The sequence below is a fragment of the Pinus tabuliformis genome, chromosome 7, assembly GCF_031772625.1.
Source record: "Pinus tabuliformis cultivar Carrire ecotype Pingquan chromosome 7, CPIR1, whole genome shotgun sequence".
NCBI classification, from domain to species: domain Eukaryota; kingdom Viridiplantae; phylum Streptophyta; class Pinopsida; order Pinales; family Pinaceae; genus Pinus; species Pinus tabuliformis.
The window spans coordinates 1,455,361,792-1,455,377,126 of NC_142293.1; the positions used below are offsets into that span (position 1 = coordinate 1,455,361,792).

General features: G+C 39.9%; 1 protein-coding gene and 2 pseudogenes across 1 annotated transcript; 1 reads left to right on the forward strand and 2 right to left on the reverse strand.

Annotated features, from left to right (window-relative positions):
* Nucleotides 1–5,685: 5,685 nt before the first annotated feature.
* On the reverse strand, nucleotides 5,686–7,327 carry LOC149253221 (uncharacterized; annotated as a pseudogene).
* Nucleotides 7,328–7,727: 400 nt separating this feature from the next.
* LOC149253222 (putative receptor-like protein kinase At1g11050 pseudogene) lies at nucleotides 7,728–9,162 on the forward strand (annotated as a pseudogene).
* An 809-nt stretch (nucleotides 9,163–9,971) lies between these two features.
* LOC149253223 (uncharacterized) lies at nucleotides 9,972–15,126 on the reverse strand. The gene is made up of 2 exons (XM_089454404.1): nucleotides 10,951–15,126; nucleotides 9,972–10,856 (listed from the first exon to the last, which is right to left on the reverse strand). Exons 1-2 carry the CDS (start codon nucleotides 15,124–15,126, stop codon nucleotides 9,972–9,974), a joined length of 5,061 nt encoding a protein of 1,686 aa, XP_089310530.1.
* Nucleotides 15,127–15,335: the final 209 nt, after the last annotated feature.

Below are 15,335 nucleotides of genomic sequence, written 5' to 3' on the forward strand. Positions count from 1 at the left end.
TAGATCAATATCCTCCTTCAAAACCCACATGAAATTTTGCATTAGGTTGATACCCAAATCATCTAGGAGTTTAACTATTGATACATTAGTGTGAAAACAACAATAATGGGGTTGGACATGCACATAAAGCTTGAGGATGGCTTACAAGTAGCCACTGCATATAGGTTATCCTAGTGACATTTATTGTTCTTAGATTTGCAGATAATAATACCTTGTGACGATGGTATTGATCAATAGCTACATCTCCCTTACCTCCATCCACAGTGTTCCCTGACAATACAGTTAAAACAAACAACAGCTCACTTCCAGCCTTGGCCTTGAAAGTCCCAAAGTAAAGTAAGGAACTGGGTAGAATGAAAATGAAGGGATGAATGAAGATATGTGATGAAACAGACCTTCCCTGTGAGTGAAAGTGTCAAAGATGCTTGGCTTCCAGCCATCTTCTGCTGCAGCTCCTTCATACTGCAGAAAACCAATTGTTATTTTGCAAAGAAACACGCTGGACAGTATTCCATATGGGCACAAACTGGAATTGACTAACAGAGACCAATTAAGATTTCACATTTGTAGCTTTGCTAACTATTTATGTTCTATAAATACTGTTAAAATGGTAACCTTACAGAAAAAGAAGACATCACTTTGTAGGGTGTGTTATTTGTATTTACACAACTGATTTTTTTATTCAATCAGCTATGCTATTCTCTGTGCTTTTGCTGGGTTCCTTCATCACCACCATCATTGGGAAATTCATTTCCCTCCTGGAGTATGAAACGAGTAGAAATTCCCAATTGATCTCACACTACCACCACAAAGAAGCTAGCAATCCTGATAGACAAATCGAACCAGCCATCCTATCAAGCAATCCATGTAGTTCTCAATCTATAGCTTTGATAACCCAAAATTCAAAATCTTTTATATCTAATATACACAGAAATTTTCACATTAGTATGTATAGATCTCATTCTAATATCTTTACAGATCTGATACAGAGGTAAACCAGATTTTTCATACCATGACAAGCAATATTAGCAAGTCTTGGAGACTTTCTTATGTAATGTCTCCTCCTTATTTGATAGTGTTGCTTTAGTATGGTTTGATACAAAAACTTAATTGTAGATATGGGTGTCCTGATCTCTTGCAATCATTCTGATTTGATGATTGTTATAGCTATGCATCCCATGAATACTATGGAGATTTTAACTGCAAACCTTCTGATTGAATATAGGAATATTATCATACAAGTTTCTGCTCTTAGGCAGAAATTGGAAGTATAAGCCTTCTCATCTTTAGGAAGGCTTTTGTATGAACAACTTGTCTACTCCTCTATAAACAATAATATACCATAGTGAAATGCTACAATGGTGTGATGAATAAAGGCCTGAAGCCATAGACAGTTTCTTTGAACGTGATACATTGATTGTATATACCTATTGCTATACACAGAATATACAAGCTGCTACTGTTCGTTCCATGCACAAATTATGACAATTTTCATGTATACCATAGAAACTATTATACAGATCAGTTGTAGAAAGAACAATCTATTTTGAGTTAGTATCCAGAAAATTTTGACGTATACCAATCTTAGTCCTGTTGAAAAGAATTCAAAATCTCTGTGATGAGGAGTTGCTTAGGTGGTCCAATGCATGTTCTAAATGTAGGGAAGTTTGAAATTCTGTTGATTGTCATTCAATGCGCTTAGGAAGTTCTGCTTTTGGAAATTTTGATTGTGCTGCATTGAATTAAGCAAGGCTGAAACATTATTGTTGACGTTGTAGCTGTAGTTGTTCAAATTGCTTCATATGTTCTCATAACAGTGAGGTCAAATAGTCTTCACATAATATCCGTAGCATTAGGACTGACATGGTTTGATCAATAGATAAATACCTCTAAAGGCATCCTTGCCAAGTTCAAGGGCACAGTCTGCCAAGCATTTTTTGCTGCTCTCTCGTCCTTGCACTGTTGTCAATGCTTCTGGAATAGAAGAAATAATTCAAAATTCATCCTCAAATTTTGAAGAAACCATCATTAATCAAATGCACCTAAAAGACCATAACAAAATACCATTATAATCAAATTCTCCTAAGAGACCATAACAAAATCCATGTAGGTGATGGTTGAATTTACTTTTGCACCATTTCGAATAGTGATATTCGCAGGCCCTATTTCTCTCGATTGCTGTGCAATGAGGGATCTAACTTTGCTGCCACCTAACCATGGATGCAGAGAATCTAATCAAGATAAATGCTCAGATTCTTCATTTTACTACCCACTACTCACAAATCTACCACCGAATTTTCCAGACTGAGGAATAACTGAAATTCTCGGCTTAAAGAAAGGCAAATGCTGCATGGTTAACCTCTTTCTCAATGATTATTGGCGCTCCATATTCGTAAGCCGCCTACTATCAGATAAAAAAGAAAAAAGAAAAACAATGAACATAAATTTACAGGAATGGAGGATGTATATCACTTCACATCGTTGCATGAAATTTTTAAAATCAAATCAATTCCCCATTTATTGAGCCAATCTTATTTGTAACCAATAATCAGAGGGATAGACACAAAGAATTTTCAGATAAATATACTATGTGTTACTTGTGTCGCCTCATCATTCAATTGTTGGAACCCTGCACTCGCTGTACATTCCTTCAACCTGTTTAAACCCTCTTCCATATATATATATATATATATACACGAAAGCTAATATGGATCTACGATTCTATACTATTTTAACTTGTAGAGTTGTAACCTATGGAATTGAGATAAAAACGAACGTCAACAATTCATATAGAGCAACCAACCTAGCGCTGAGGGGTTTGCCATGGCAGAATTAGCACTACCAATTTTGTTGATCCTTTGTTAATATGGAATCAATAGAATTTTTATCAAAGTAGACTACTTTGATCCAAAACACCCAAAAGAACATAATAAACCCTGAACACGTCAAATATAAATGAGGAGCACAATTCGTAAGGAGAATAATGATAAGCTGTACTATGACTCCTCAGATACTAGGAGAATAACTCCTGATACCCAAAAGATTGCAATATCAAATGATCATAGACAATTGTGCATGTCAATGATCATAATAATATCATATATTTACACCAAATATATACTAATTCTCAGCCATTACCAGTGTAGTTCTAGTTCCAGGACTCCTTAAATTCACTGGAGGGCCATAACAATTACCTCCCTTCTAGGAATGCTTCATTCGGAAAGCATAAGATCCAAATTACTCAAAAGAGTATGACAAGGATTGACAGACAAATATAGATGGAGAGTACAGCTCCCAAGAATAATATTAATGATAACTTACAGAACAATTTCTAAGATACTAAGAGAATATAACCCCTAATAAGTTATAACCCAAATTATCATAATTTTATTAGATAGTATAGAACAGTAAATATGAATTGACTATAATAATCTCCTATATATACTAATTCTCAGCCATCACTCACATAGACCAAATTCCCAAGGATTTATACCCTTTGCTTATACAAGTGACCCTTATATTTGCTAGAAGACCATAACATAGACCCGGCTTAATATATTCCAGTGGTTTAATGATTAACATAAACATTGAGTTTACAAATAATGACAGCCACGAAACACTAAATGTTTTATCAAACATGCAGGAGAGGTATTTCTGTTGCCAAATCAAAACATAATTGGAGGTGACAATGCCAAACAGATAGCAATAAATGGTTTGAAAACTCAGTACAGTTGAATGGAAATGGCATCAAACAGCAAGCATTCAAAATATTTCCCGGAATTCTTATTGCAAGGTCAAATAGAACACATTCAAGCATGAACCCCTTACAACTACAGTAACTAATTTGGATAATAACAATTAACCTACCAATAAGAAATGTCAAAAACAGTTAGGTTGCCTACAAACAGTTAACTAGGAAAATAAGAATCGTTCAAGATCCACAACAGAACTAAAACGAAAATGGCGAAGCCCCTGCTGAACAAGGGAAATTACAAGAAAGTCCTTAATAAAGCTGAAACCGCAAGTAAATTGCAGGGTTTTTGAATTGTTAAAAGATTCTCCAAGGAATTAGAACAACCATTGTACCTATTTATCTTTTTGTAAGTCTATAATGCCTATATTTATTTCGTAAAGGGGACATCCTTGGACAAAGAGTCCCAATCTTGAAGGATATCCTCAACATCCTGGACATGGGGAATAATGTCGTCTGCAATTGATAGGGTGACAATCGTCAAAGCCTCTCTTAAATTGTGGTATGTATGAACTGTCTTCATCCTTTATTCCCTAACAACATAATTCTTCCATAACTTCTCCTTGTGTAAGTCTTTCCATAACTGCTCCTTCCTAGACGCATATCAGTTTTAATAAACTCTCAACCCTATGTGTCGGTTTCAACTCTTTGGAGAAAAGCAAGGACAGAGAATCTAGTCCTGACTTCAAACACCAAAACCCAGTTTTTGTTGGTTGTACTATGAGAGCATTTAATGAACTGTTTCACCTTGTCAACCAGAGGTTTCAATGTGTGACCAGCAAAGAAAACAACACTTTCTGTTTAATAAATTTACTCTCTTATTGTACCAACAATCTTCCACTGCTACAAACAACAATGATTTTCTCCAATCAGCAGCATGAAAATAACATATACGATACCTTCATATTTTTCCTCTTTGTTTTCTTGATGATAAAGTTTTAAGAATACCGTGAATCTGAAGATATGACCTGCTGCCTCCAGATAGCAGTAAACATGAATAGCATCCAAGGACAGGAGCAACAACGAACTCTACCATCAACTTTTTCCTCTTTGTTTTTTTGATGATCAAGTTTTAAGAATTCCTGGAATATGAAGAGACAACCCGTTGCCTTCAGATAACAATGAACATCAATAGTAGTCATTGGATAGGAGCAACAATGAACTTGTGTAATCAGCATCTGGTCACAAAAGCCTCCAAAAAACAAACCAAAATGATGATTTTTTGAGCAGAAATGTATTCTTATTACCATTAACTACTTCTTCATGATGGCAGCAACATCATCTTCTGGAGTGGTCTCTTCAATGTTTCATATTCTGAAGCAAAAATAGTTCCCTATTTATTTTAAGTTTTCATAAAAATGCAGCAAATTTAGCAGAAGTGGCAGATTCAATAGCAGCAGTAAGGAGCTTAAAATCCGGAGCAATGCTTTGTGTGACATCATCAAATTCTACACCTGGAAGGCCTTTTCTTCAAAATTTTGCAATGAACAACCACAAAATCAGCAGCCACACCAATTCGAAAAACACACAAGTATCCAACAAATGCAAAATAGTTGTAGTAAAAACAATTTATCCAGCACATAAAAAACACAATGTCACCTCAGCATTCTTAAAGCATCATTTCATATGTTCATTATACTATTAATCTATTCATCTGTGCAACTTACAAAATGACAGTACGATTTCCAAGCATCATAATGGCAATAAAAATACAAACAACTGCAATAATTTAATGGAAAAGCAATGTTAGTGTCTGCAATAAATTAAGCCATGCAATTCTTCTTAACTCAAACGTACAGCTCAAACATATCATTACTGATGCTGCTGCGCCAATCTTCAATATGCTAGCTCCAATAAATGCCACTGATAGGCTGACAAAAGGTCTGCACATCATGACAATCAACTGCAGAAGATTTTTGTTGGAAATGATATCTCTACCATTGTGTAGCTGTGATACCACATTGATTTTGAGCATGAAGGTTTTCAAAGTGAGTAATAAATGTACTGTGATTTTTTGAAATGTGTTTTAACAATTAGCATTCCATTTCTTCATCTTCGTGCTCATCATCCTCGAGTGTAAGATCACCAAGAAGCTCATCCAAAGGTACAGAAGGAACATCTTCATCATCTATCATAGACGTTGTATCTGCTCGCTGATAATTTTCATTTCTGTACAATGCAATCTTGGATTGCATCTCCTGGTCTTCCTCTAGTTCATCCAAAAACTTTTCATAGTCCTCCCATTCCTTCGCATCCTCCATTCTGCCTCTGGAAGATGGTTCAACCTCCATGGGCAATGTCTTAAGCTTCCAAAGCTTAGGCTCGCCCCGCTTCTTTTGGCGCTTCTCTTCGTAACTTTTCTTCACCAAAACCACATCTGGAAGATTAAGTCCTTTGTATTTATCTAAATCCACATCATTAGTATTTGCACCATAGAGATCAAAACCAAGAGCATAGTCACCAGGACTCAAAAGATGGCCCAGATGAGTTTTCACTGTAAAAATAGTGTCATTCTTTCCAAACTCTGAAACACGGGCTACCTTTGCCTCTGCCAATGAATACTTGATACCACCCACAGTAGTCAAACCCATCTCAACTTCAATATCCAATACAATATATTCAGCGAACTGTCGGTTTGAAAGGAGAGGCTTAAAAGGAACCCTCCAATACTGATTCATGTCCATAAAAGCATGCCTCGAAGTAAATGGGTCAAGCAACGTAATATGGGTACTCACTTTTGTGCACTAAACAAGGAGACCTAAGTTACCCAAGTTTGCCACAACCTTTAGAGGGAGGCAAATCAAATCCTCCTTGCAAATAGGGCAGATCTGAACAAAGAAAGTGTACTTATAATTGTATGTATTGCTCTTTGAATCTTGAGACACAAGCTGTTTGTCATTGCGATTCAAAATAGGCACCACATTGCCCAAAAAGCTCACAAACCTAACTGCATGACTTCTATTAGCAAAGAAAAAATCAACACCCTCGTGCACTTGTTTAACATTGACTGCCTGAGCAGCTACACCGTGCTTGAGAATCAACTGTTCCAGATAGAAGAACGTTCTCCTGTGGCTAACATGCTGCCTGACTTGCACAACAGCCACGTACTGATCTGGGTTGGACTGAACCCTTGTACAATGTTCACACATATGATCTTGCTGAACATATTCAACAACGTAAGCCTGTTCCAATATAGCCCCATTGAGCACTTCCTTCTGTATTCGCAACTTGACCTTGATTCTCTTAGAATGGGGTTCGGTCCATATGAATTCAGCATGTACAAGCCTAACCTTGTTCAAATTCTTGAGCCTCTTAATGCAAAATGTTAAGAGTTCCTTGGATTCTAATTGGGCTTTTATCCATGTTTTGGGGGGCTGTAAATACGAATTACATTCAGGGCAATGAAGGACTGTTACGTGTTTTTGTAGACCTTCTGTGATATCCACTTGGGTTCGTATACAATTAACACATATGTTTGCTACGTTGGGTGGCATGGAAATACCGCACATACACCACAATACTCGACCCGCGGTCCGCTGTACTGTAAACATATCGGCAATTAGACCCTCGGCCATTTCTACACCATTTTAGACCGCGAAATGAAGGAATCTGCATCACGTTTTAGCACAGGAAATGTAAAACAAATAAGACAAAGAACAGACTTACTCCAAACACAAGCAATATAAGCAACACAAGATTTCAAGTATTTAAAGATAAAATGCATTAGATGTTTTTCATAAAATAAAACCCTAAAACCTACCGCTGTAGACTGTAAAGACCGAGAAGAATTAACCGCTAAATTGTTCTACCATGATCAATTTAGAGCCTGGAATACAAAAATTTAAAAGGCTTTTTGTAGATCCAAAAAATGTGGGTAAAGGGTTAGTTAATGCCAACTTGGCCGATAACAGACAGGTCGAATTCCACCCTGAGAACTTGAAATGTTTGTGCTGGCATACAAACCAAGCAGGACTGGATGCGCAAACTGGGAATTACTCCACTGGACTCTGCTTGCAAAGGCGACCTCTCAGATCTGGCAGCTTGTCAGGCATGCAAGGATAGCGGAGACCTTGTTGAGAGAGAGCTGGTAAAAATGTACACAAACTTGACAAACGTGGTAACCTCTAAGATATGCTACTATTTCACTTGTCTGTATGCCGCTGGAGTGGCTAATGAATTCGGCCCCAAAACCCAAAGCACTGCTCAGTGTGTCCTCAGGCTACCTTTCGTCCAGACCACGTCGCGTGGCCGAGTTATGGCCTACTGTGTCATGGGTGGTGGTGTAGCCCTCCTGATCTGCGCTCTTAGGCTTCTGTATTGTATGTGGGCGAGGAACAGGAGTCGTAAGGTTGAGCCTAGGGGATTTGCGAGGCGGAATGAGGAACATCTGAAATCGTCCGTGAAACCCAACACGGGTGCAGTTTGGTTTGACATTGAAGAGATCAAGGCTGCCACTGATCATTTCAGCGAAGCCAAGGGGGCTTCGCTACTGTGTACAAGGGAACGCTCCCAGACGGTCGGCGGGTTGCGGTGAAGAGAATTAGAAATTGCACTCTGGAATGTGATTCTGAATTTCTAAACGAAGTGGAGGTCATCAACAGCATTAGGCACCGGAATCTAGTGGTTTTAAGAGGCTGGTGTGTCGCCAGCAACGACAGGGAGGGGCACTAGCTGTTTTTGATATACAATTACATGCTCAATGGAACTCTCGATGACCACTCTTTGGAGAAAAATCCAAAGCCCGACCTCTGAGCTGGTTGCAACGAAAGAATCTAATCCTTGGGATTGCCAAAGTGTTGGCTTATCTGCATGACAGTACTGAGCATACCATTTATCACAGAGACATCAAACCCACTAACATTCTTCTGGATGATGAAATGAATGCTTGCGTGGCAGATTTTGGTCTGGTAGGGATCATGGCTAAGGAAGAAGGAAAATCACACCAGACGACGAGGATAGCAGGGATGCATGGCTACTTGGCTCCTGAATATGCTCTTTATGGTCAACTTACTGACAAGAGCGATGTCTATAGTTTCGGTGTTGTGTTGTTGGAGATCATGAGCGGCAAAAAGGCTTTGTACACCTCTGCGGACTGCGCCTCTCACTATCTTATTATAGATTGGGGATGGAGACTGGCGAAAGAAGGCAGAACCAGTGAAATAATAGAAGAGAGAATCCGTCAGAGCGGGGCAGAGCGTCTAATGGAGAGATTTGCTTTGGTGGGTATTCTATGCGCACATGTTATGGTGGCATTCAGACCTAGAATGGTGGAGGTCGTGAAGATGTTGGAGGGAGAAGCAGAGATCCCTGAAATTCCTGACCGACCTTTGCCGATTATGCGTCATGGAACCGTTACAACCACTCAATTACCTTCTATTAATCGAATGATTAACAATACTCTAATCATTTAACACATAATCTAACGGCACACACCGATGACAGGGAGATTTTAGGGAAGTTCATTTCAGAGGGAAACGCCTTACGGCGTAATTAATTTTTGTCAATGTCTAGTATTTTAATTAGTGTGGTTTTTAATATTATATAGTGATTTTTTATTAATTTGAAAAATATATCTTGAAATAAATGAAAATGATCTTTTTTTTTATAAAATTATTACAATTAACTATAAAAAATATATATGTTTGAAAAAAAATTAGGATGGCATATCAAATATGAAATGTCTGCAAATTTGAAATCTTAAAAAATTGGAAAAGAAAAATTTGAATAAAAAATATTAAAAATTAAATTAAGAAAAAAAAAAAAAAAAATTAGCTAAAAAAATTTATATGGAGAACTATTTAAATATCATATTAAAGATAAAATATATATTGAAAAAAATATGATATCAATTGACAAATGACATATAAATTGAGAAATCAAGATACTAATTTTTCTTACATTTACAATGGTTTATATTGCTATAAAGATTGTTATATTCCTAAGGGTTCATATTCTTTGGGTTAAATATAATTCCCTTACATTTATAAACCAATGCGTTTTTTTTTTTTTTTTTTTTTTACAAGGTCGTCTACTCATATATTATAAAAACTGCAGTAAGCAGAAGATAATACATAATATGTTGAAAGAGGAATTAGAGGAGAAGTCCAAAGAAGGGGCGCAGCCCTTGACTTCTGAGAGTTTAGCTTGAGGAAAGAGTGCTGGAAAAGATATCTACTATATTGTCTTACAAAAAGGCCATCTATAAGGCAGACTTTGCTGTTCATGAGATTAACCCCAGAATTGGTTCACTATGTCCTCCATTTGATCTTCTTTTCTGCTGCTCCTTTTGGCTGTCTTTGGTAGAAGCCTCTGCCTGCATGCTTTCCGTGAGATTTTTAATGTGCTTGATTGCCTCCTCTAAATGCTCGCACCTGTCCTTAAGGCTCTCGATTTCCTTCTTGCGTTTTTCCAACTTTTTACGCTTGGATCTGCTGTCTGCAATGAAGTCCTCACGGAGTTCGTTGTGATGCTTCATAAACCGGGCAATCAAGAAGCAATGCTCTTTACCAAGTGTGCAAGTGTCGTTGCCCAAAACTCTGTCAAGTGGATTCACACGGGGCGCCTCTCCCCCCTGAGCCTCTGGCTGTTGTCTTTCTGCCATGACTGTGAGCAAACTGGTTAGTGAACAAATAACTTGCAATAAACTTGATTTATACCTGGATGCTGAGTTAAGGGCCGGAGTGTCGCTAATGCTCTGATGGCTTGCTTGCTGAATGCTGGTGAGATGATCGGGCGCGGGAGGCAACTGATTACTGCCGCTGAGACTGCCTTGCTTAGGAGACTCCTCTTTCCCAAACTGATTCTTGCAAAACAGGGAAGTTCTGAAGGAAGAAGGGGTAGGGGGGGGAATATAAAGGAGCGGGAGAGATCCTTCATGATGAGGGGACTCGGGATTTTTTTCTGGGGAAGCTGAGGGCGAATCCAACTGCGAATTTGGGAGGCAAACTTCGATGGTGCGGAGAGGACGTTTACCTAACAAGATGTAGGGGAAATCACGAGAAAGATGTGGGAGAGTTGCTTTGGGATCAAGGTAGGAGGAATGCGCCGGCGAAATGAGGGAGAAAGGATGGACGGGGAAGGGAGAACCAGGAGTGTGGTTGATTTTCTGACAATTTCTGCGAAAGCTTACCTTGTGTTCTGTCTGACCACTAGAGATCTTATGGTATTTCTCTTGCATAGATTCTGCCATTTTCACTTACTTGTCCTTGTTGTCGGTTGACCGCTTTGCTCGCTAGGGAGTCCGCCTCTGCATTGTTCTCTCTTAACACGTGCATAAAGGTGACTTCCCCCAAATGTCTGAGGTTATCTGTTATCCTCGCCTTGATGCTGTTGAGACTTGCTTTATTGAACTCTTTGCCTGTGTTCATTGCTGCTATAATGATAGCCGAGTCCCCAAGGATTATGGCATTTCGTAGACCTGTCCTGTGAAGAATCGAGGTGCCTAAAAGCAGGCTGTATGCTTCGGCGACGTTGTTAGTGGCGATTCCAAGTCCCCATTCATAGCTGCAAATGATATTCCCATTCTGATCTTTGATTATTCCTCCTGCACCTGCACTCCCGGGGTTGCTCTTTGATGCTCCATCAAAGAGGAGAAAGGGACGATTCTGAGCTAGGATCCATTTGTTTATATCTTCTTTAGCGCCCCTGAGTTTCCAATTGTGTCGATTCTGCGGAGCTTTAAGTTGAGGAGAGGGATTTTGAGAGTGGCTAATATTAAAGCTGTTGTACCAGTCTTTCTCCTCTTTTGTCCATCTTTGTTGATCTGGGAGAGCTATATGGTTGGCACTGATAGCCTCTGAAATCCCTGCAATTGTCTTTGCGATGATCCTGTCGATTTTAATCTGTCCATTTTTGAAGACATAATTATTCATTTCTAACCAAATGTTCCAGCACAGCGTAGCTGGAATGCATTTCCATATTCTTAAGAGATTATTCTTACCTTTCCTGTTCAAAGGGTATTCTTTCTTCCAATTTCTCTGGAGGTTGTTCACCTGATCATAACTTCTTCTAACTTCCAGAGGGCTAATTAGCTGTTTCCAACAGCTTTGGGCGAAGGGGCATCGAAGGAAGGAGTGATGAATGGACTCTTCCTCTGCTTGACAAAAACAGCAAATCGAGGGGCCTTGTATTCCTCTCTTTCTCAGATTCTCGGCTGTAAGAATTTTCCCTTTTAAGAGGGCCCAGTTGAAGTGTTTTACCTTGGGGATGCATTCGGTCTTCCAGGCTGCCTTATGAAGATTCCAATTTACTGTGGGAGTCATGTTTTGCAAAGATTTATAGCCCTCTTTCACTGTAAAGCTTCCACCACAGGTGTCCCAAATGTATCTGTCATCCATCTCCTTATTGATTGGAGCTGAACCAGATAGAGAGAGTTTCAAATTGTGCCATTGGTCTCTGAGATCCAGAGGGAGGTTCAGGACCTTCCAGTCAAGCCATCTATTTTGGGACCAGGTGGATATGTCAAACAGAGAGGATATATTTCGCTCCTCCATCCAGACTTGAAGAGGTCTTAGTTCTTGAAGTGAATTCCTTGGGTTGGAGCCCATGATTCTGTCAAGCCAAATTTTGACATTCTTTCCGCTTCCTGGGATTTTGGAGGTATTTCCTCTGAAGTGGGGTAAGACTTTTTTAATCAGTCTCCACATTGGAGTACACGGCCTGTCCACAATTGGATCCTGAAGAATGTTGGAGTTTGGACCGCTGAGGTATTTCCTTTTTATTGTCTCCACCCACCACGAGCCATTCCCTGAGAGGATCTTCCATATCAGCTTAAGCCCCAAAGCCTGATTGGAGAGACTTGGAATTTTTATGGATAATCCTCCTTTTTCATACGGAAGGGTGACTTGGTCCCAATTAACAAGGCTGAATTTCTTTGAGTCCTGTTTTCCCCCCTGCCAGAGAAAACTTCTCATAATGAGTTCTATGTGCTTGTGGATGCTAGCGGGAGCCATAATTACCACATACTGGTAGATTGGGAGGCCTGAGAGGACAACCTTTATAAGAATGGTTCTGCCAGCAAGATTTAACCAGGAGGCACCCCAACTCTGAAGGAGGCCTCTCATCTTCTCGATGTGTTTTGTCCAGACTTCTGCTTTGATGTGTTCTTTTGCCAAAGGGAGACCCAAATAAGAGAAGGAGCTCCAGCTTCTTTGCAGAGGGATGTCTAGAATCTGAGAAATTCTTTGTTGGATCTGAAAGGGAACATTCCAGGTGTAAATTTTGCATTTACTGTTGTTTAGTTTTCCCCCAGATACAAGGAGGAAGGCATCCAGGACTCTTTTGAACCTCCTAGCCATCAAACTGGAGGCGCCCCCAATTAGCAGAGTGTCATCCGCGAAGAGCGAGTGATTAATCTCCTTTATCCCTCGTTCAATGTGAATGCCCGTGATTTCTTTTTTGTTGCGAAGGTTTTCTAGTTGGGCACTCAGAGTCTCGGCCATAAGAATGTAGAGGAAGGGGGAGAGGGGACAGCCCTGCCGTAGACCCCTCGAACTTCTGAAGTAGTTGCTTGGTCGTCCATTGATCAAAGGCGCGGTCCAAGGATTAGAGATGCACCCGTTGATGATGTTGACAAAGTTGGAGGAGAAGCCAAATTTTTTGAGAACTGCTCTGAGGAAGGTGTGATCCACCCGGTCGAATGCGTTTGCCATATCCAATTTGATGATCATTCCCCGCTCTCCTCTATTGAGGCTGCTATGAATGGCTTCCTGAACTAGAATGACATTGTCTATGATCTGCCTACTTGGGACAAAACCACCCTGATTCTCAGAGATTAGAAGTGGAAGGAATTTCTTTAATCTGTTGGCGAGAATTTTTGTAATGATCTTGTATGAGACATTGCAGAGCGATATGGGGCGAAATCTGTCGAAGGTTTTTGGATTTGCTTCTTTAGGGATCAAAGCTATGTGCGAGGATTTTGTATTTTCCCCTACCTTGTGATTTCTAAAGGCATTCTTTATCATTCTCACAAAATCCTTCTTTATAGTTTCCCAGTGTTGCCTGTAGAAAGCAACAGTGAAACCGTCCGGCCCTGGGGCCTTGTCTTGTTGCATGCTGAAGGTGGCTTCTCTGATTTCTTCTTCTGTGGGATCTTGCTCCAGCTCATTGTTATGGTTTTCTGTTATTTTACTCTTTATTATACTAAGGAAAGCCTCGCTGTTGTGATGTTGGATGTCTGCTGTGAGAATATCCTTAAAGTGATTAAAGGCTGCGCTTTTTATTTCTTCTTGTTCTTTCAGCTCAATCCCTGCTACTTCAATTTTATCTATTTGGTTGCTGGCTCTTCTGATCTTGATATTACTGTGGAAAAAAGAAGTGTTTTTATCCCCTGCCTTCAGCCAAAGGCAGCGGGATCTTGTTCTTTGATCCTCTTCCTCCACTCGATTTTGCCGATAAAGCTCCTTGTACAAAGTTTTTTCCTTCTCAAGGTCCTCTGCTGTGAGTTGAGTTTGCTCCTTTTCTTTGTGCCAGCGTTCCATCTCTGCTAGCAGTTCGGTTTTCTTTTTTCTGTCAAGATTTGCCTGCTCCCTCGCCCACTGCTTTATTGCTGTCCGGAGCTGTTTCAGCTTTGTTTCCCATACGAAATAAGGCGACCCTATCACTTCTTTGGCCCACTGATTTTGAATAAGGATGCGGAAATCTTCGTAGAGATCCCAGTTTTTGTTGTATTTGAAAGGAAGGGGGCCGAGGATTGGTCCTTTATCCAAAGTGAGGACCACCGGCTTATGGTCCGAAGCTGAACCATGGATTAATTGGCTCCTTATTGAATGGAAGTTGCCTGCTACACCTTCCTGTATAAGAAACCTATCCAGCCTCTCCTTGATATTGTGTGTGCCTGATCTTTTGTTAGACCAAGTGTATTTCCCATTTGACAGAGGGGTGTCTATCAGGTTGAAGAGTTGTATTATAGATTCTAACTTGTCTCTTGAGGGATCTGCGTGGTAACTTCCACCATACTTTTCTCCCACATGCCTTATAAGATTCATGTCTCCCCCAAGAATTAGCCTGCTGCTTTGGAGAGCGGTGATGTCCTCTTCTATGGTGTTCCAGCAACTTGCTTTGTCCCTGTAATGATTGGGAGCATATATATTATATATATGAAAAGTTTCCTGCGAGCTTTTATACTTTAGGTCTGTTCTGATCCACCAAGAGCATTGGTGTGAGTTGGTGATTTCCCACTTGTTTTTGTTCCAAAGTGTTCCAATCCCTCCTGATGCCCCATCAGATCCTTTGGAGAGGCCTGTGAAATTTTTGAATCGTTGGGTTTGGTGAAGAAAGTCCTGTTCGTTGAGTTTGGTCTCCTGGATTAGGAGGATGTCCGGCTGTTCCTGATTTAGTAGATCCTTGATGGCTTTCAGCTTTAAGGAGGAGCCCATCCCCCTACAATTCCAAGAGACCAAGTTCATTATTTACCAGCTATGGGGTGGGATCCGGACTTCTCCTTTGTTTTTTCGCCACTTCCTTTTAGCCTGCCTAAATATGAGTCCATGGGTTGCTGAGTTCCGGTTGCCATCTCCTTTGCTGCTGTTTCATCCCTGAGTTCTTTGTTCGTTTTCCTGCCTACTTTTCTCGGAGGATCAGAAGG

Bases quoted from the DNA above. Each gene is read 5' to 3' on its own strand.
- LOC149253223 (XM_089454404.1), bottom strand. From the start codon at position 15,126: ATGGGCTCCTCCTTAAAGCTGAAAGCCATCAAGGATCTACTAAATCAG. The intron at 10,857-10,950 runs GTAAGTGAAAAT...AGAAATTGTCAG, and splicing joins TCAACCGACAACAAGGACAA to AAAATCAACCACACTCCTGG.